The sequence below is a fragment of the Cygnus atratus genome, chromosome 14, assembly GCF_013377495.2.
Source record: "Cygnus atratus isolate AKBS03 ecotype Queensland, Australia chromosome 14, CAtr_DNAZoo_HiC_assembly, whole genome shotgun sequence".
In the NCBI taxonomy this organism is placed as follows: Eukaryota; Metazoa; Chordata; class Aves; order Anseriformes; family Anatidae; genus Cygnus; species Cygnus atratus.
In genome coordinates, this window is record NC_066375.1 from 10,504,085 (window position 1) to 10,526,156 (window position 22,072).

The 22,072-nt window shown below is 43.6% G+C and overlaps 1 protein-coding gene across 1 annotated transcript in view; it reads right to left on the reverse strand.

Moving 5' to 3' along the window:
* The window catches only part of ERGIC1 (endoplasmic reticulum-golgi intermediate compartment 1), a 56,277-nt gene that overhangs the window by 4,247 nt on the left and 29,958 nt on the right, over window positions 1–22,072 (reverse strand). The window contains exons 4-9 of the mRNA XM_035559739.2: window positions 14,052–14,146; window positions 13,292–13,416; window positions 10,530–10,634; window positions 6,425–6,485; window positions 5,279–5,379; window positions 2,387–2,509 (exon numbers count right to left, since the gene is read on the reverse strand). Coding sequence (XP_035415632.1) covers window positions 2,387–2,509; window positions 5,279–5,379; window positions 6,425–6,485; window positions 10,530–10,634; window positions 13,292–13,416; window positions 14,052–14,146 — 610 coding nt within the window. The remainder of the gene's footprint in view (window positions 1–2,386; window positions 2,510–5,278; window positions 5,380–6,424; window positions 6,486–10,529; window positions 10,635–13,291; window positions 13,417–14,051; window positions 14,147–22,072) is intronic.

Genomic DNA, 22,072 nt, shown 5'->3' on the forward strand with positions numbered 1-22,072 from the left:
AGCACTGAAATTTTTGGAAGGCAAGCACAACACCAACAAAGAGCATCAGATAACCTTCCCAGCAGCAGAATGAAATTCCTTTGGCTCTGCTGAGCAGCCAATACCCTTCTCACCTGATCACTCCACATGGGACCGTCCCTCTTCAGTGTATCTGCCCCTCCAATATCAACACTGCTTACCCTGACACACCATGCTACGTCTCTAACCCTGCTAAAGTTTCTTTTAAACCCTAAGGATCCTCTCACCTCCCCAGGACACACTTATTTTGCTGGAAGTCACATGGGTGCCTTAGTAAGCAATCTGCTCGATAAAAGCTGTCACAGCACCCACCCCAGAGCCCCTCTTGTCATTTTTAAAACCCAGCAGCTGCTGCTCAGAAAAAGCTGACGCGTTTCCACGGCCCCATTCAGCAACGACTCCAGATGCCCCAGCGCAACGGGCCAGATGCCTGGGCCAGGTAGGTGCAGCCTCAGCCCAGTGGTGATGATCATTAACCGGTCTCCAAAGCAACTGTGATGCAAAATGCCACGCAGGAAATACAGGAAGGGGCTAGAGCAGCAGAAAGGACAGAGCAGATCGTGTCATCAAAACAGGGCAAAGAAACCTAGGACAAAAGGTGTGTTAATCCTCTGCAGCCCTGCTCCCCTCCAACCTTTCCGGTGCCACCTGGAATGCTCTAACACCCACACCAAGTCAGAGCTGCCCTAGCGTAAAACTTTCCTAGCCTAAATGAATGCAAGAGCAGATTGTCTGCACTAGGGCCAGACGGGCCATGCCGATAGCCACGGCACGGCACCTGTAACAGGATCAGCTGCCTTTAAGTCAGCCACGTCTGAAAAGGGTCTGGAAAACCTGTGTCTGACACGCTGCGTAACAGCTCCTGCAGATATCATTGCCATCCGCATGACTCCACAGGAAGGATGTTAAATTGGCATGGCCCCAAGTGAGCTGCTTCACACTGCAGCCAATTAAGACTGAAGTAGACAAAAATCAATTCTTAACCTCTTCTTCAGCAATCTAGCAGCCAGCATGCACCTAACTTTACAGACGGGACAGGGCAAAGCTCTAACTGGGTGATCCCAAATCCAAAAGGTCATCGTGGCAATCAGGGAGCCTCCCCTCTGAACTCCTTATGTGAACTCTGAAGCACAGCATCACATTCAACAAAGATGCTATTTATATGCATACAATGGCATACCAGCAGTAAATCAATACTAGCAACAGACACGACAAAGAACAGTGCCAGCTATCAGTGATTTCTAAACATCGTTTCCTGTTAAAAGCACCTCCACACTTCCACCCCCACCAAGAAGCTTAAGTAACCTACGAGAACATAGTGCTAGGGAAAGAAATAGAGGCAGTATGAGATGCCAAGTAATAAAATGCTGATGTTTGACCTTTTTTAGGATTATCTTTGGAAGCCAGACAGACATGCTAAGAAGAGAAGGTCTTAAACCATGACTTTTAGGTTTTGCTTCAAGCCCCTTTGTCTTGGTATGTGTGTATCCTGGAGATCACACACATCTCCGATGTTAAGTGAAAAGAATTTGGTGTTTATCAGAAGCTGCAAAATCAAAATCCTTAAGTGCAACATAGCCACACTGTTTATGTTACTTCCAATTAAAATATTCAAACAGTTTAAAAATCAAAATCCGAGATCTTCATTCCAGACAATTTATCAACTACTTCATGTTGTATCGTGTCTCACTGGCACAAAGAGACTGCAGTTTAAATTTTAAGCCAACTCCCTCAAGACATTTTTTTTTTTAAAGTTCTGGAAGATCTTGAAATAACTCTTAGCCTATCTAGCAGTTTGGACAATACAGCTTTGTTACAGGTGCTGAGATCAGTACTACAGGATGTGATCTGGATAGATCAAAACACAGCTGGTCGGGAAAACACCTCTGGAATTTGATAATGCTGCTCTTCTCCACTTCTGCCCAGGAGCAGAAGTCTGGAGCTGGCCTACCCATTTAAACCAAGCAGCTATACTGAATAAAACAACTGCCTTGTCTTCTCTCCAAGTTAGACCTCACCATCAGAAAGGTCATACTGAAGCCTGCTTTACTGCACACCACATTAGTTTTAGTTCCAAGTTTCTGACATGCTACAATCATGCTCATCCTGCCTAGATAGAGTTTGGCACTTCTGTAATAGGGTAATTTTCTTCCTTCTTGTGTCTAACTATTAAATCAAATTGTCAGAGTATAGGACTTACCAGTTACCTCACTTACACCCCAGTACAAGTGTGGTGATGCACTGCTTTATTTCAATTATGTCATAACGCTCTGAAGCAGAAACTCAATTTTTCTGGGAAAGTTAGGCTCAGAAAAGAAATGGAAGGCAGGCAGAAAAAAAGGAGAATTAGAGATTTAGAGTAACTCACCGATGTGATAAACCTGTACAAAGGCTGTCGCCTCTCTGTGTATTTCACTGTGATGGGGCTCAAATCGTAACGAAACCAGATAGCTGGGATAATGCGGCCAGTGTGACTGTAGGCTACATACTCCTAGAAGAGAAAGTGGGGAAAAACGTCACAAAGTGTGAGCAATCTTATTCCACGTACAGCATCTGCAATAAAACTGCTTCTGTGGATCTGGTCCTTAATTGACTGTTCTGTATTAATGATCAGACAAAGAAGTAAACAGTTAATTCCGGTATGATATTTTTTCCCCTATCCTTCTCAAACAGGAAAATAATTTCTTCACAGTCTGATTATGATATTGATGGGAACAGACAGTGATGAAGTTATGCTCACCTTCATTTGAAGTTACAGAAGTAAGGAGAAAGACTGTCTGTCACTGATTAGTCTAGCTTAGATCTGCTCTACTGAAATGCAGGGAGTCTCTAAGTGGTTGCAGGTGAAGTTTTTGTACTGTTAACATGTAAATTATATGCTGGGAAATTCATCAAACAGAACTTCGTTTGCAAGAACCTGAAAATCCCTGCTTGTCTATGCACTCAGAATAGCAAGCGGCAATTCCTGTCTGTGAGGCCCCCTTCACATGGGGACCAACAACGTGAATGCTTTGCTCACTGCTCAGTATGAACCACATAGAGCCCTCAAAGCGTCTCTTTTAAAGACCCATTTAGCGGGTTTAAAAATCATGCTGAAAGCCGGCATGAAGCTGTATACAGAAAAATATTGACAAAGGTTACAAAAATATTTCAAGCTGGTTTAAGAGAGACATCTTTAGATTTCCATTGATGATTTCCTTTAATCCATTTAATTAAGAAGAGGTACAGTGCTATGTGTCAGCCACAGGACAACACCCTGGTAAGACAGAGTGCACAATGCCAATGTAGAACAGATGCTAACATCAGCTTAGTATCAAGTGTTACATCTTTCTGAGCTAATATTTTGTCTGTGCTCTCAGTGGAAACATCTATCAAGCTTCAAGCAGCAGGACACTGATCTCAACTGACAAGCAAAACCAAAGAAAAATCTGCTAGGAACTCAGTACAGAGCCATCAGCATTTGCATGGCACACACCGCCTCTTTACCCAGCTGCTCTTCCCTTCTTTTATCCCTATGACATGCCTGCCAACTCAGATGACCTTTTCAGTCTCAGTTCTCATTCATGCAGAGGCAAAGACAAGCTCATATACTTTGGAAAGATGAAGAAACGACAAGCGATATGACACCCATGAGCATGATACAAAAAAGACAACTGCTTTTCCCTTTGAGATCAGAGGGAACCAATGAGCCAGCATCAATCTCTTACCAATCTCCTTCGTTGATCTCATATAACTCTTAAATTTTGCTCTATTTAGGTTGGGTTTTTCTGTTCGTTTGTTTATTTCCCCTCCGTGAATGAGGAGAAAAGTAAAATGGTGCTGAAATGTCAGAATACTTTCAGGACTCTTATTGCAGACATTTTCTGCAGCATATGTTGAGAGAGTGGCTACCTGGGGAAGTGAGGAAACAGGATCTAGTAGCTAAAACTTTCTTCATCTCGTAATACTAGCCAATCTATGCCAGACTATTCCAATGGCTTCCAATTTCTTTTTCCCACTAACGAGAATGGCAAAGACTAAAAACAGTGATATGAAAATTTTTATTTTTAATGGGAAGAAAATGCAGAGGCAGTGCTGTTTCTCTGCACTTCAGTTTTGACAGAACTGACTTCATTTCTTCCTTCCTCTCCTGTTTTCTCCACCAGCAATTCTACCTTAATGAGTCAGTCTTGGCTGAACTCGCAACCACGTTCACAGAAGTGTCAAAAGCTTCTGCTGTCTGTTTTCCAAATTACTTTCAGAGCTTGTGTCACAAGAGTCTTATCAGAACAGCAGTGGTGACATAAAGCAGAAAGAAGACATTGTTATCTGAATAGAGAGAGACATCCAAATCATTGGGACAAGCAAACCCCAAAATCACTAGACAGGAACACTAATCTGAGAAGTAGCCCATGAAAGTGCGTGTTTGAATCTCAGTTATCACACACTAGCCGTCATTAGCTATTAGAAATGGATCCTGGACTTTCACTTAGCACCTGGGTGGCAAATTATTTTAAATTGAATGAGGAATTTTACCTTAATAATTAAATATATTTTTAAAGAAGAAAGTTCAATACATTTTATTATTAAAATACAAGTTTCTACACATTTATTGCAAATTCATTCAAGAATTATAAAGTTACAGTAACTATCATAATCCAGTATAATAAAGTAGATAACGTGAACTAGTCAAGCTTTGCATATTTGCTGCTGCAGATTCAATGGCTGAGTATCAGAAATCGACATTTGTAAAATGCTGAAAATTCTGGTACAATTCTGGTACAATTCTTTTCTGCTAATTCAGAGGGTGTTATCTCCTTCATTTCAGTTCATTTAGCTACTTTTATACTGGCTGTTTTCTGAGTTAATAAAAAAAATACTGGAATTGAAAAATTAAAGAAAGCCCAAGAAATCTGATCTCCCCTTCTGACACACACTTAAAATGCAATGTAATAGGAGAGATCTACTACTTATAAAATCCTGAAGAACAAAAAAAAAAAAAAAAAAAATCAGAAATGAGTCTCCTCCCTAGTCAGCTCAACTGAGTGACTTAATTTCATAAGCCAACTAGTAAACCAGAACCAGGAGCAACAGAAAGCCCTACTCTAAAGAGCTTCAGTTCCTCCTTCTCCCAGCAGAGGCTACTGCTCACCTACAAACAAATGTACATGGCTGTAGAGCAGAGGAGCAAGAGGGACGAGGAATGATGACTGAAGATCCTCCATGCATCCACTGGGCTGCAATGAGGAGCTTCTCTGAGAACTACCTGCTGCTTCTTTACCTTATTTGCTACAGTATATTGGTACGAGTATCGCTGCTTGCCGCTCATGTCTTCATACACCGTTGGGACTATCTTCAATATGTAATCATGAGAGGCTAGAGCTGTAGTCAGAAAAGGAAAGGAAAGTATAAATTAGTATTCAGAGAACAGAATCACAGCATGCATAACATTTCAAAGTAAATATGGGAAATCAACTAAAACAAGTACGATTACAGAAAAGGTATCTCCTTCCTCATTACCTTCCAAGTTTGGATCACTTGAAACTTCCTAGCTGTTTGCAGTTAAAAATGATTAACACCACGAAAAGCTGTCCTGGTTAAGTCAAGAAGTGGCTAAGGTTAGAGCTGTAGCTCAGCTGCTTTTGACAAAAAGTGCTGAGGCACAACCTGTGTAGTCCTATTTCTTTTGTGCACTCATCTCTACTCCTTTCTCTTCTCCCTTCTCCTACAGCTGCTTAACAATTACTCATTTTACATTATTTAAATGGATTGGGCCATTTTTTGTGTCTGTTGAAACAGTTTTAAAACAGAATTTAAATTGTTTTTCTTCAAGATCCTTTGGTCAAATGTAACACAAAGGCATTTGACTCTTGGAGGAAAAAAAGAGCTATCTTCATGAATAGCCATAGAAATTTTGTTCCAAGAAATGGGCAAAACTGATATCCTACAGGAACATGAAGAATTGAAGGAGAAAAACTAAGCTGAATTGTAGCATACATTAGAAATTTATTTCTGTGGTGTTGGTAATGAAGAAGGGCAGTGAAAAACAATCTATCCTTCCATCCACTGGGCAGAACTTATGGTAAGTGTTAACTTACAATACAACAAGGAAAAGCCTTGGTGGTGGTGGCAGCAGCAAAGGGGAGCTACAGGAATAGAATTTGGATAAATAAACATGCTCTAATTCTACAGCAGATGGTCATACAGCAGAGGGCAACGTCCAGAGTGCAGAAGGACTGCAAAGGACCTTTTGGATGAAAACTTCTCTATAGTACTGGAGAAAACGGAAATGTCTGTCAGAAATGTCTGGATCATTTTGGTTAAAGCAGCAAATTAAAGACTTCTGGATACACCAGTGTTGCATGAATGGCCCTGTCTTCCCTCCTGCAGAGAGTGGCTAAGACCTGTAATCACCAAGAATACATACGATTTGAGCTGAGTTTGTCTGCTCCCTCCAAGGCATTGAATGCTCCATGAACGTTCTGGACCTGGAAAGCAGAAAGACACATGAAGAAACTATGCTCTAACTTGTCACTCTTGACCTTTGCTTCCCTATCCTACCCTGTAACAAGAAGATCAGCCTGATTCAACGTTTCTAAAGACAAAGCCTCAACCCAGTAAAAGATGACTTGAAATATCTCTCAGTGACCATCAGCACAAGGGTTGGTTCCAAGGAAAAAAGTTGATTTCACAATGTCTTACAAGATGAAACTCCAAAGCCACTCCAAAGGTAAAGGAATTGCAGTTGGAGGAGGCCAATTGTGAAACAGCATAGTGAGATATTTCTTAAGAGCTTTGCATAGCTAACTGAAATTCACCTATCAGGCCGAAGGGAAATAAATGGGAGTCAGATTCAGGATAAACTCCAGAGTCCTCCTGCAAAGGTAGCTTATGTCAGAGCAGCTGGGTTTGCACAGCTTTAACTCATTAGCCCACCCCTCACACCATGCACACTATGCCCTTGGAGCTGGGAAGGACACATGCCAACACCGCCATCCATTCAGCTTTTCCTACAGCTGGTCCCAGGCACGCAAGTATCTCTTTGCCTAGAATAACAGGATTTCCACCCCATACCTTCCACATACTGTGATCATCTGGAATCTAATGTCCACCAACAGAATAATCAATTTGTGAACTCTAAACAAGGAAAACCCCACAGAACAGCTGTGGATTCGATGTTGCATCGTTCACATAATGTACAGTAAGCTATGCAGAAGGAACAAAAAAACTGCAACCTAGAAATTCCTGACCTTAACTCAGACAAGAGTGAAGAAAAGTTAGGAAGAAGTATTCAGTCATGCGTGAGTTTTACCTCAATAACAGGACAACATAAAAGAATTTCCTTCCCAGACCCTCTTAATAACAGTCAGCATGTGGATGCATTTTTCTGATACTAGTGGCTGTTTCCCTGTTCTGAATGCTACAGAGTAGACGATGATTTGGAGGAAGAAGAAACTGCACTAGTTTCTCTACTCGGAAAGGAAACTAAAGACACAAAATCATCAGCCAATTCAACTAGCAAGGTGCTGGTAACAAACACTAAGTGAAAGGAACAGCAAAACCTCCTACAGTGCTTTTCACTCTGCTGGGATTTCAAATATTTTACACAACAGCAACTATTTCTGAACTACACCTGCACCTACACATTCTTTCTCAGTTATTATACATACATGGACAACGTCTATGTAAAAAAGCCTTCGAAGAAAGAGAAACCACCAGCTTGGGCTATGGCCATGTACCATGCCCAATGCTGCTGAGAAGTAAGCTGCTTACTGCATATCCGGGCCAGAGATCTTAAGACCATTTAAACCACTCTAACAGTAAATATTTGAGTCACTATTCAGCAAACAATTGTATCTATCCTGTGAAGTACCTGTATGTTTGGACTTACGTTCTTGTCCTTGGTTCCCCAGCTTCCACACTTCTGTTTATAAGTAAAAGCTGTCTGATCTGCTGTCTCTCTAAAGGAGTTTGCAAAGCTGCAAAGTACAGCACTTCCACACAAAGTCACCAGACATCTCCACAAGCTCCTGTTTCTGTGTCATCAGGCCCTTTGCTGCACTTGCTTCTCCTGCCTTTGCAGCACGGTTGGCACCTGTAACTCAGCCTGATGTTTTACCATGATTTCCCGTGTGGAATATTCTGGACTCCCATTGCTGTACTTGCTGTCCGTAGACTGCTAATTAATCTCTGCTCTGCAAAGTGCACAGGTGTGTTCCTTGGGGGAACATACTTGTTTGTACCTTGTTAAATACCTGGAGGGACTTCAAGAAGCAATAAGATTTTGGCCACAGTAACAGAATTGTTTTGCAACAGAGAATTTACGCAAGCCTGTTTAGCTGGACATTCTCAGGACTACACTGCAGTACACTAAGGCCAAACCTAGTGCTTTGAGTAGTGGTACTGAAAGCAAAGGGGGCTATTCAGTTGTTTGTTAGTGCCAACACTTGATCCTCACGCAAGATGGACCTCCAAAAAAAAAAAAAAAGATGTTTGCCAGGGCTCTGGGCACCCTAGGCTTTAGCCTCTACAAATGCATTCAAAGACATACATATAACTTGACTAATCAGGCAAAGTCCAACAGCAAGTTAAAATAACTTCCAACCTTGTAACTATCACGGGAAGACAAGACCTCTTGTGAAAACTAGTATTTTTCAACACACAGGTCTGGCACCCAACACAATTTTACAATTTAAAATGTATAATCTCCTACTTTCCACATCTGTTTCTTTACTTGATTACCTGTCATGCAATAAGCTAAACAGTTTGAGTTTTGGTATTGTTTACATTAGAAAAAAATCTACAAGAAGCCTGCCACTATTGTACATGAACTAACACAGAAGAACTGATGCTCGTTCAATGCCAGATAAGATTTAAATCTCTGTTTCAAACAGATTTATTTTTTTTTTTCTGGAGAATGCAGCATGCACCTTAGTGACAGAGCTAGCAACAACCTACAAAGAACTAAGTCCCAGCCCATGACACACGTGAATCAGACAAGCCCCTCAGCCCCCTTTAAGTAATTTGAGTGTATATTATATCAAAGCAGGTGGAAGACAAACCAAAAAAAATATTTAAAGATGCATCTACATAGCTTTAAAGCTCTCCATACTTGCTGGCTCTCTACACTGCTTGCTGAGTCTTGATAGCACCTGTTTGGTGAACACAGACTTCTTTAATTTGTGCTGTTAAACTCATGTTTGCCTACAGGATCAGCAGCACCTACATGCTCCATTCTTGTGTATGGAGATGATGAGTAGTTATTTTGAGCTTTGAAAAGACTAATCGGAACTTGTCCAAATCATGAGCCAACTACAAATCCGCTAAACAGGTTTCTCACCACCAGCACAGAAGACGCTCGCTCCTTTGCCCCGAAACTGTCCAGGCTTCTCGTCTCATTGATGCTGATTCACATCAGCAAGAATTGATGCTACATCATGAATTCAGCTACACTGCTCAAAGACTCCATGATAAAACAATGGGAACACTACCTTATAGCACCGATTTCCCACGCAAACTGCAAAACTCCCTATTAGCACTTACCTAATATTTTTCATAATCTCAGTGTACTTTACAGACATTAAGCCAAGCTTATTTATATGCTAATATTTCAGCGTTCCCACACAAGATATTTCCTAAAAGAAGCCGGGAGCAGAGTCAGAAGACTACAAAGCAACGCTTAGACTTGTTAGCATGAAAAAGGGTTTTGGAAGTGGGTGTACAAGAAGCAGACTAATGAGACGTCTGTGCTGAGGAAAGAAGATTACAGAGAGACTACAGGTAAGCAATGTTTAGGGTGAGTCGCAAACTGGGTGTGCACATATATAACTCCCACCTATGATGCTAGCTGCTTGGAAGTAGGCTAGAAAAGCACTGTAATCTGTCCTTATTGAGAAATCAGGAATTATTACATAACTTGCAACACCTGGTGAAACTCTATCCACAGGGCAAGTGCACGCGTTCAGCTTCTTCCCAGCAGGGAACTGGCAATTCTAAGTCTAACTTGTGTTTCACAGAACAAATTTGACTAATAGGTGTCTGCTATAGAAGCCTGGTGATGTGAATTTAAAAGAACTTGCTTGGTGCCACAGTAAATACAGAAGAGAGCACACATCTTCCCTCGGTATACTTACTCACTGCTCCTCTGCAAAGAGGGTCACGACATGTTTGCTAAATTAATACTAAAACCAGTACTGCATGGTATTTTACAGAAACACTCCCAGCAGGAACACGGCCCCAGTTTTCCAAAGGCACCTTCAGTTTCAGATGAAAACATCTACAACTGAAAACTCTATGACTGAACGCTGCTCTTTCCTGAAGCGTTGGCATGCAAACACTTGCGAACTGTTCTGGACTGAGTGCGCATTGCATGAATCCATGGGATGTGCTTGCTTATTACCCAGGCAGTTCATTCTTTTGTTCTCCCCACACTGTACACGGCCCTTCCATAAAACCAAACAGTCCAATACACAAGTTACTCTGTTTGCATTCAGTCCCCTAGAGAAAGGAAATTTTCAGGGAAGCAAACTCACTTGTAACTTGTCCCCAAATGAGAGCTTGTGGATGATGTGAGTCATGTCGGGATTCTGAGGCTGCGCAGTGGCACTGTGCGTTGACACATGAAAGTTACCAGGGACCTAAAATTAGTCAAGACAAGGAAGACAGGATTTCACATTTTATCCCTCAAGGCATTGCTAGGCTCTGTGATATGAAGCTGAAATGCCTGGATCCATCCAGCCTGGCAGGCTGTATCTACTTAGCAGCGGACAACTTCTGGCATGTCAGAGAAAGGCTCTGAAATATCTTTCTGCACATGATCAGCACCACCATGTTTTATACACAGCAGAGATCTGTTACATCTCAGGAGTCAGGCATCTTCTCATTGCTACCGCTGCTGACTAGGAGGTGATGAGTGGATCACTCCCAACTTTAGGGATTCCTAACACTTAAGGCTATGTCTTTCTTTCCCATTAAAATAAGATTCACGTCTCTGACAGGCAACAAACAATTGCTTAACATTTTACTCCCACATCTCACATTTGTAAATGGGCCCACTGTCGCAGAACAACCTAAGAAAGCTGTGCGTACTTTTTTACTGTAGTACCGGTCATGAAAAAAAATCGTATTTGAGAAGATTGGTAGGTTTTTTTTTTTTTGATATATAACTCATTCTTACCCACAAGAACTTTGGGGCACCCTATATAAACTATGCCAGATCTTTAGCTTACAGCCCTGGCAAGTAGCTGGCTTCTAGACACTGGTTCTGCCAATACAGAATTTGCTATATATATTTTTTTTTAATTGAGGGAAATACGAAGTTCTGAAAAACACAGATTTCACCTAAGGTCTCAGTTTCAATGCAGGAGATGAGCACTGGTGTCATTCTGGCTGGATCACTCTAGCATGCACAAACTTTTCAGGTCACTAGACCCACACTATGAAGTCTTTCAGCAACTTCAGCTGAATGACTGTTAGAGAGCATGCAAGAAAATTTTCCTAGAGAGAAAAGGCTGGGAAATTCAATGGTTTTCATTTGCAAACCCTTTGGCAAAGCTGGAAATCAACCTGACAGTGCCTCAGACAACAGCAGGATGACAGCTATACAGCAAGGGCCCATTGTACTTACTGCAGAGACTTCACCACCAGGGCCAAGGGAGGCCACATGCTGGTTACATGTGCTTTCAGGAAAGCTAAACTAAATGACTTGAGGAACACCAGTGCACTCCTGGGAACACTTTCAGGCGTGGACATAAGCTGTGTCATCCACAGGCTTGGTAAACAGGGTGGCAGAGTCTGCAGTAAGAATTACACACAAGCATCTCACTGTTACCTTGTCCTTCCTCTCCAGGTTTGATGCCCTGCCATGTACTATCATGTGTCCTGGCTCTAATCAAGCCACCAGCTGCTCCTACAACTAACTTACATAAGCTCTTTAAAAAGAGGAGTGTCTTTGTTATGCATGCTTATGGCCCCACAGAATAATGCCCAACTGCAACACTCGGTCACGTTTCAAAGCAGGTCTGTGTCCCACTCTAGATACCAGCTCACACAGAAACCCGTAAAACTTCTGCTAAGGGTCTGAAGACTTTCCCCTCAGACATGAGAGACTCAGGTTTTCAGAGACAGAAGCCCTGGGTCAGGCCCCCTCCCTCTAGTCCCAGGCACTACATGGGACAACGTGATTAGTGGCTTTGCACAAACAAAGCAGAGAAGGGCGCTCCTCACGCCCACATACAGCAACCCCCTTTTGAGTTGCTTTGGTGCGCACAACGCACAACATATACCACACAAATCCCAAAGTGTTTTAGCTCTACGCTTTCGGGATTAGCAGAACAAGAACTACCTTTCAAGAAACCCTTTCCCAGTTTTGTGAACTACCAGCTGCCAGTAGTTTTGGTGGCTTAGAGGTCAGGAAAGAAACGTCTTCTTTTTAAGTCCCTAATCCTTTCCATGCCAAGAATCAGTAAGAGGTTCTGCCTGTTATTTTTAGATGCGATTTAACATGACCTGGGAGGAGAAGGAAGTAGGATTTTGTAGCCTGTGGTACATGAGGAGGCGTGAATAAAGGGTGTGCCCTTCTTAGGACATCACTGGCCCCACCACTACCTCCCCCACCCCATCTAGTCATCTCTAGCATTACATAGCAAGATTATTCAATTCTGAACACACCCAGCCCAGAGAGGAGCCTCCTCCAGGCCTGGATTTTCATTCTTTGAGGCAGAAGCAAAGCATTCCTACAAAGCATGCGCACAGGCCTCATGCATGTATTCCAAACATCTCAGCACGGAGCCGTTTCTGTTATGCTGGCATCCTCTAGCAAGAACATTCCTGTCATTCTGCAGCTCTAGGAACAAAAGAGCGCTAGGATAAAGACACTGCCAAAGACCTCTGCATAGTGAGTCACATTTTGGAGGTGCAAAAATCATGACGAGTCAACACAGAAACCATCGGCATTCGTAGGGAGTTCATAAATCCCCTAGACATCAGGCTGCTGCACTGAAAGAGACAGTACTGGCCGCAACACAGAGCCACTCTACTGTTAAGGAATGCTATCTGGATTACCTGCTTTGGAGAGTAAGTCTGATCTAACATGTCCTCTGTGGCTCTAACTACACAGCCTCCTCTCCCCATATTGTTCTGCAGCACCAAGAGCATCAACCTCACCTACTGATTAGGGGCATGAACGTAATCCCTGCAGGAGAGACACGAACACAGATTTTCACGAGCTTTTTACAAATAGATCTTCCTAGCATTTCCCCAGCCAGCCCAAACTCACCCATCGTCACACACTCACCTTGTTGATGCTGAAATGTCCCTCAAACCTGCAGCCATCCCCATTATTGAGAGGTATCCTCATCGAGTTGTCAATATGACCCACTTCATGCCTTCCCATTTCATCCTGGATGTCTAGTCCAACTACTGCATGGGTAGTAGGGGAGGAAACAAAAAAATCAAAATCAAAGAAATAACAGAAAGGTTGCACAGGAAAAGCATGCACTGCTTTTACTGGGAAAAATTCCACATCTTTTCTCTTGATACATGACTAAACTGTGCTAATAACATCATCTGTCAAATACTGCTATACCAGAATGAAGTTTGTAACCACACTCTTCAGACTGCTTATTTGACATAAATATATCTCCTATGACCTGCCAGGCAACTTCAATCTCAATTACAGAATCAGAAAAACTTCAGGTAGAAAAGGCAGGTGATTTGTGAAAAGGCAATAAATGGCTGGTGCGCTCAGAGTTACAAATGAAACCTGGGAGGTTTCTGGCTTCCAGACAGTAAAAGGTCACTATAAAAAAGGAAACAAGACTTAGAAAGAAGCCAGCAAGGGGGATCAGCCACTAACACGGGCTACAGAGAGCACAGGGTCCAAGAAAACAGGTGGCCTGGCCTGGAACACAAAGCAGTTGAATACTGGCAAAGGTTGCAGTGACTTGATCTCCATCCACCCTGTTACAGAAGAAGGGTCACTGTACCAACTCAAGCCTAGTCCAAGTAGTACTTAAAATACAACAAAAACCAGGTAATTGAAAGGGGGTACTCACGTTCACAATTCAGGTTTGGTAAACTGATGTTCAGATTAACTTCTATTTTACCTCCACTGTCTTTGTCTGGGTCATCCACATACAGCTCATTAACTCTAGAGGACAGAAGACACAGGTGGATTCAATCACAGCTACTTTTCACAGGAGAAGGGAAAACAAACAAACAAAAAAAATCAAACTCAACAACCATCTTTGCATGGAAAGGGAAAAAGGACATTTTGAGGCACAGGATTTGACTGCATGACAGCCTGAATTACAAGACAGAGCAGGAAGAGCCCTCCATAACTGCACGGGGACAAATCCCTTTAATTTTCCTTATCGCTTGACAAGTGCAGGATATGGTGGCTTTAGGCAACTACTTCCTTGTCCCAGCAGAAACAAAACTGCTCTGATGTACGCTTCCTGCCCCTTCCCTAACCTGGGCTTCCATGACTGACACAGCCCAAGAACCTAATGCTGAAGAGGTGGCAGGAGGTCTGCTAGCCCTCTGCACACCTGGGACATTACTCCTTTTAAGAAAGAAGGAAGCATGTGCTTTTCCACTTACTTCATGAATAGTTTTAGAGAAAGGCTGCTCTCAACTATCCCACAGGAAAGCTTATTTGTGTAACTAATTGCCATTTGTTATTGCCACCCAGTTGACACAGCAGTGGCAGGAGAAGGCAGCACGGCAGGCCACTGGGCATGAGAGTCCCTCTGTGATTAACCATGCCAGGCAAGAAAGCTGCCTGCGTTTCTTCCTTTTTCTTCACTTCCCATCACTGGTACTCCATTTTTGTGTGCCAAGGTCTCCTCTTGCACTTTTCCCCTTGTACCTCTCTCCTTAATGTTTCATTTCAATCTGTGAGCCATAATCAAAAGGAACGACTAAAATTGAGGAGAAGAGGATTCAAGCCAGGAAACAGATGGAAGGAAACATCCTGGACAGCAGGATCTAACACACTACGCAACAGTCTCCCAACGAGTAATGATGTGCCAGCACTGTGGGTGCTATGAAACAGATTTCACAGAAGACAAAATAGAGATACAGTAAAAAAGAATACAAGAGTATAAATATTGATTGTTGGCACATGCAATCCATCTGAGATGTAAAATATAAACCAAAAGAACCAACAGAAGCACAAACAAATGAGCTAAAATGTCCTTGAGAATCCAATCCAGCAAAACACACCACACTGACCCAAGAAGATGCTGAGGGTACCTAACAACTCTTTCTCTCTCTCAAAGTCTGACACTGTTCAGCCTCATCAAGTGAGAAGATTTGACAATTTATCCTCCAGCAGGACAGATAATAAAGCTATGGGAACTTACATTTAGGCAAGGTGCATAAAATAAACTACCTTCGCTACGAAGTGCTCTGTTTTATTTTTATTTAATGCTCAAAGTGCACAAAACCCTTTGACAAGCCCTTGCCGAAGAATACATATGCTAATAGACAAACCAGACTAAGGGCAGCTAACAAGACAGAATCAAAGTGATTTTTGCTCTGGTGATACATCTCTGGACCATAATGAACTGTTTGCCCTGTGGATTCAGAAGAAACAAGTCTTCAGACTGAGAAACACACGGCTGCCAATTTTTTCTGAGGTAATTACTCACGGGTCAGTGGGGTTTACAGACACTCATTTAAAACCAGCACAGCATTTGTCTTCAGCTTCGCAGCCCTACCTTTCTCTGTTTTTAATTGGCTTGACAAGTTGCTTGCAATCATTACTCAACGTATTTTTCAAGTGATTAACAAAAATGACACAGAGGGAGAGGCAAGATTGCTCATCAGCGACCTAGTTAGAAGCTTCTTGGCTGAGCCTTCTCCTTCCAGGTGGAATGCACTAAATCTTCTACGTGTTCATTACTGGCAGATTGGGTAGCGATCAGGATTAAGTCATATGTCCAAATACGGTGGCGAGGAGCACTCCAGCCAGGAGAGGCGTTAGTTCCCCAAAGCAATGCACCTTTCTGCATTCTCCCATCCAGATCCCAGTTGCCAGCCAGCCTCTTTCGTAACCACGCCTGGCTTCTCCCCAGCTCTCCGCCATCCGAGATGGGTCCATGCCCAGCCAGCATCGCAGGCAACCCAATGTCAGTGGCAAAAGGGAGCATCTGCACCAGGGCTAGCAGGGAAGCACGTGAGGCTTGGCACCTGAGCTGATAAATCCCAGCTCTTGGGAGAAAAATACTAGGAAGGTCAATGTTTGTAGTTGCTGATTTCCAATTCTGAACAAGCTAGAAGATGTGCAGTCAGGTGTGCTGCGTGAAGAAACGCCTGTACGCCTTTCAGTGACAAGTGAGCAAGAAGCGGTTGCTGGTACAAGTCGATGGATACACTGCGCACACAGAGCCTTTACGTGTAAAAGAAGCTTTTACATCGGAAGGCAAAGCGGTGAGGTCACTCTGTTGCAGACTGGATCACTGAGGCAAAGAGAAGTAGGCCAGTCTGCCCACGTCACGCCGCCCATTAGTCGCAGAGATAAAGGGAACTGGCGTCCTGTCCTGAGCTCCGGTCACTGGACTGATGGCTCCCAGCCTGTCTCTTGGGCAAGGCTCACGGCCGCTTCCTCCTCCTCCTCGTTACCTGGTAGTCCCCTGCTCCTCCTATCCATGAGGAATTTCACAGCCCTGTCTATCACCGTGTAGACATCTGGCAGCTTACAACAATCTCCTCTACTTCACCTCCCTCGGGCCCGCAGCGCTGCCTCTGGTGGGGCACCCTGCCTGCTGGCCCGTGCTGCTGCCTCCTCCCAGCTCGTTAGGAGGGCCTGTGCTAACAAACCCAGCAAGGTTTCTCATCAGGGGCTCCAAACCGTACCCCTCACACTGATCTGCTGCTACTGAGGTGCATCTCACCAAGGGGAACCTCGGGCACAGTGAGAACATACCACAGGCCAAGCTTGCCAGGGCAAACCTCTTTCAACAAACTGGAGATTTCACTCCCAAAACACTTTCTGGAAATCCCACAGGTAAAGCAGACTTCCAGGGTCAAGGCTGCTCCTTCCAGATCTCCCCCTGAAAGTCTGGATGGAGTTGGCAGAGAACTGGCACTCACATCTCAGTTGCTATCCTCCTCCTCAAGGCCAAAAAAAACCCACAAAAACAACAAATTGCACACAGCCTAATTATTTCATCTGACAGTTCTGGGATGTTGGGGAAGTCAGTATTTGCCACCTCTAGCAACTCCCCCTGAAGGGATAACGTCTCCAGAAGAAGAAAAGTTGGCTGTAATTTATACCTGTCTCTTCTGGAATGTAATGTGTCCTAGGATTAGAGCAACTGTGCCTAACAGTGAATATGGGACAGTCAGAAGGGAAATAAAATCTGAGGTCAGACAGGACTCCGTAAACACAGCTGCTTCTATAGCTCTTTACAGAGGCAGCATACAGGGTTGTATTGTGACTCCAAAGGTGGCACATACCTCCTCCAAAGACCCCAAGCAAGTAGGAATTGGTATTTTACTGGTTGATGTTAAGGTCTGTTTGAATAGAAGCGGTATAATAAAGCAGAGGCGAGATGCAGAGCTATGAAAGTATAACAAGGGCAATAGCAAAAGTAGGAGGTACACCTCTCCCTCCCCAGGGCCTCCCATCACTGCTTCAAGGAAACGGAGGAAAGTTTCTCTACGCAGCAGGGGCTATGATCTACACAGAAAGAATCTGCTTCACTTCTAGAAAGAGCCACTGTGAAATACTTCACATTCCTAAGCAATGCTGCTTGGTGATAGATGTTCATCCCGTTTGCTTATAAATTTGTAGCATTACACAGAAACAGTCATCTAAGATTGCAGATTGTGCAAGCGGCACAAGAGGCAGAATGAAAGGGGGGAAGAGCAGCAAGAGGGCTCAGCATTTCTTTAAGATTTTATCCAAAGACGGCCAGACTTGTTCTCCAAGCTCTGGGACTTAGATTTATGATACAACAGCTTTGTTTCCCCAGAAACAAAACTTCCCCAATAACTTATTTCCATCCAGCAACCCTGGCCACCCTCATTAGACACTTGAGCACTTCCACAGCTGAAGAGCCTGTGGCCCTTTGAATACAAGAGGAGACAAGAGGAGACACAGGGCATCAGCCTTTCAGGCCTTCACGGTCTGCCTTGGGTGCTCTCTAAGCACATCGTCCTTGTCCTCCGTCTTCCTTGGCTTAGCATTTGCTTCAAATAGTAGCTTTTTTTTTTTCCCTCTTTCAGAGGGCAAAAACAAGCACTCTCCTCCCCAGTCATCTCCCATACAGACAAAAAATACAACCACTTACTCCAGCAAGCTACATTTTACCTTCTCCTCTAAATCCCAGGAGGCATTCTCCCCTCTCCAGCCCAAAGCTTCTCTCAAAAGACTTTCTCAGGCAAACTCTCCAAGCCCTCTTGGCTCTGCTTGCCATTTCATCTTACCATCACAACCATCCTAAGCCTAGAGTCCTGAGCTACCTCCTTCTCGTTTGTGCCAAACAAGAGATGACCCAACACAGGACAAACAAACCATCGTGTTCTCAATTTGTGTGAAGAAAAAATAAGCAAATCCGCAAATTCTCTGCTGTGTAATAAATTGTGCACATCTATTACTCTGCCACTCGTAAGCTTCCTTCTATGCTCTGAATCCCAATCGATTTGTCATTTAGAAGGTCTTTGTCCCACATTAAGTCTTTGCTCAGTGTGTTTTCTATGCTTCACAGCTGTCCTACAAAGGAAGGAATTACAGTTCTCCAGGAGGCAGGAAGAAGAAGGGTTCAAAAGACGTCAATGTATATTTGAATCAGAAATTGCAAATGACATCACGACAGCACCTTCCACTTCCTGCTAACCCTTACACGTACATTAGGACAAATGGCATAACGACACTTCACAAATATATAGCACCTTATATTAGGTAATCTCCAAGTTCCTACGCAAACACTAATTAAGCTTCTTAACACCCCTGAGAGGTAGGCAGCTAAGCATTACATCCTTCTACAGAAAACTGTCTATCCCAAGGTCAGACTGTGGAGAGAGCAGGATTGCAGCTCCCATTCCCCTCCAACTACCAGGCCGTATTTCACCTGCTGGTGTAGCCTGCTCCAGCATTTCATCTGCCTCAACTGGATGAGTTGCAGGAGTTGAAGTTGCATCTCCTAATGGTGTCTGGGGCCTGGAATTGTAGCACTGTGCTCCTGGTGCATGCAGCACATGTTCCGAGGCTACGGCTTCCTGCAGCAGAAATGCTTATTGCACCTGCTGCTTACAAGAGGTACCTCCTGACCCTGCAAGTCATGGTGAGAAATCATCACGGGCCAAGAGCCACAAGACACATTTCAAATACCTTGGAGAGCTAAGGGACAGAAAAGCTCTCAAGGTAGGTATGATAACAATTCTGCTTCACCGCAGGATCATACTCGGACATGCAAATGAATCCAGCGTGAACAAGCAATGTTGGTCTCAAAATCACATGGCTTTTTGCTTCCTCCCATGTTTGGGGTACCCGACAGCCTGCATGAACAATTGAGTTGTGCTGCATGGCCCCGGCACGGGAGCCAGGCTGTGTGATATTCACAGACCAGCCAAAGTATTTTTCATAACAATTAAAGCAAGCAGGTGCCCCCACAGTGCCACAGTCACCTTAAATGAACGAGGGATTTGGACATTGCTGATGATTTACGCTTGTATAGAAAGGCAGTATTTTTATTACAGATATCCTTGCTTACATAATTAATTGCCTTGCGGGGGGACACAGCCTTCCAAGCAACAAACTCGTCACTTCAGCCCGTTCAGTGTCATTACTTCAATTAAAACAAACAAACAAAAATAAATAAATAAATAAAACACCACCCACACGCCACCACCACCACTACCAGAAACGGTCTTCTGCTTTCTACATAGTGTGTTGTGGCAGATGAATTGTTGTTGAGCAGAAACATTCATACCACAAATACCACATTCATACCCTCCTACCCCTTCCCCTGGCTGCCAATGCAAGGTAGTCTAGATTAGTTAATTACATCTTTCCTTCTTAATAATGGAATACTTGGAAAACTCTTATTGATCCTACAGAACATAATTCATGACCTAATTACGGCCATAAAACTACAGGATTATCATCTTGCCGGCTATTAACTTCTGGAACTGATCTGGGTTAATTAGAAAAGAGAGGTGATTTCTACGTTCTTGATTTGCAACATGACAGCAAGATGAATGAGGAAGGCCGTTAAAGGTATGCCAAGCAATTTCTACCCTTCAATCTACTCTCAACCTGTCAATCCTGCCCAGGAAATACCGGACACAGTTAACACTTTGGCTTTATGTCTGCAGCCATTTGACTCATTTGCTCAGTGGGACAAATGTGTTTGATACTGCCAGTTTTGCAGATGTTCAAATGCGGGACAAGGACCTCCTTTTCTTTATCTGTCTTTTACAGAATTAAGGAGTTCGATCTAAGGTCTTGTTTTGGACCGTTCTGAAGTCTTCAGTCACTCCCAGTATGGATCGAAAAAAAATCATGAATATCTTTGATTTCCACAGTTAAACTCACCCCCTCCTTAAGGGCAATGATAGGTTGTGGTTGAGTAAAGAAACAAAAACCTCTTCCCTCACCAGAACTTCACTGTGCTTTTCCTGAAAAGGATCTAGTCCCACCTTAAACCCAAGCTTTGGTCTTCTTTGTGGTTGCTCAGAGGACTGCCTGCTAGGGTCATGCAATGGATCCCTAACATGAGCAGCTAGGAGTTTTCTAGCCTGCTCAGGGCTCATCTACACAGGAAGCCAGTAAGCAGCAAAATAGGACGTGCAGTTATAGTGCATTACCTATGGCCCATTAACTTCCTGCATGTCTGCCATAACGTGTACAGCATCTTAATTCAGCTTCCTAGCTGAAGTAAGCTCCCCGACACGGACGCAATCTGAACGCTCATTAGAAATGCCCACACGCTGAGCTGTGACGTAACCACCGTGATGCACGCTGGTTTCCTCACATTGGCAATCTGTTTGGGTTCAGTGTTATGACTGTTATCCTCAAGATGAAGGTGTAATTTCTTGGCTTTCTGCCACCCAGACACGTCTTTAGTAGTCGAGACTGTAAGCACTAAGACAACGGGCTGGTCAAGGAAAAACAGATTTGAAGTTGGGCAAGAGTGACCAGACAGACTTCTAGTAATAGCAGGAATTTAAGTTGCTACAGTCACATGAATGTAGAAGGAAGTCCAACAGGGGGAAGAAACTAGCAAGTATCAGGGCTTAGTGTGGTGCAGAGCTGATCTTACTTTCTCACGGCACAGCGAACATGAGCTCAGCAAACCACACCGACCTCCTGCTTCAGATCCATATACCAAAGAAAGCCATTGGTAAGAGCCAGACAGTTAATCCTCTGGGTACCACTGCTGTTGAGGTTGCTGCTGACTTGCCCTCAAGCAGGTTGTCAGTGCACACACACCACACACAATTACTGGCTGTAATAGGGCTGTGAGGTAAGTGCGAGTCCGCATCAGCAAACCTGGTACTTCTCTGATGTAAGGCACCAGGCCAACTGCTCTCAGTTTCACCTTGCTATCAAAAATGTGCAGCTATCCCCATGCATTCTGGCTCTGTAAAGCACATGACTGCTTTAAGGGAAATGTTACACAAGAGGAGAAGGACTGATGCAGCTGGCACCAGCAAAGCAGGAAAGCTCACCCCATGCTAGTGCACACGCTGGTTAATCATTCAAATCCTGGCTGACCTAGGAAGTTTCAAGATGGGAGGGATACGTGTTGCAAGAGATATAACAGATATAAAAAAGAAACTTGATATAAAAGAAACTTGAAACCTGCAATAAAAGGTGATGGGAATTGAACCATTTGCACAAAAGGAATCTCCTGCATCTTCAGAAGTATTTGATTTGTGGGCAAACAAGGCTCAAAAAATATTTCTGAGCTAGTATCTCCCTTGTTATCTGCCACCACCCAGTTTATACTGGTGGTACAGAGTTCTCACACTGTTCCAGACCACATATAGCTCCACACTTCTACACCCATGTTCCAAACCATGAGACTATGCTGCCTCACAACATAGTGCCAGTAATGCGCTA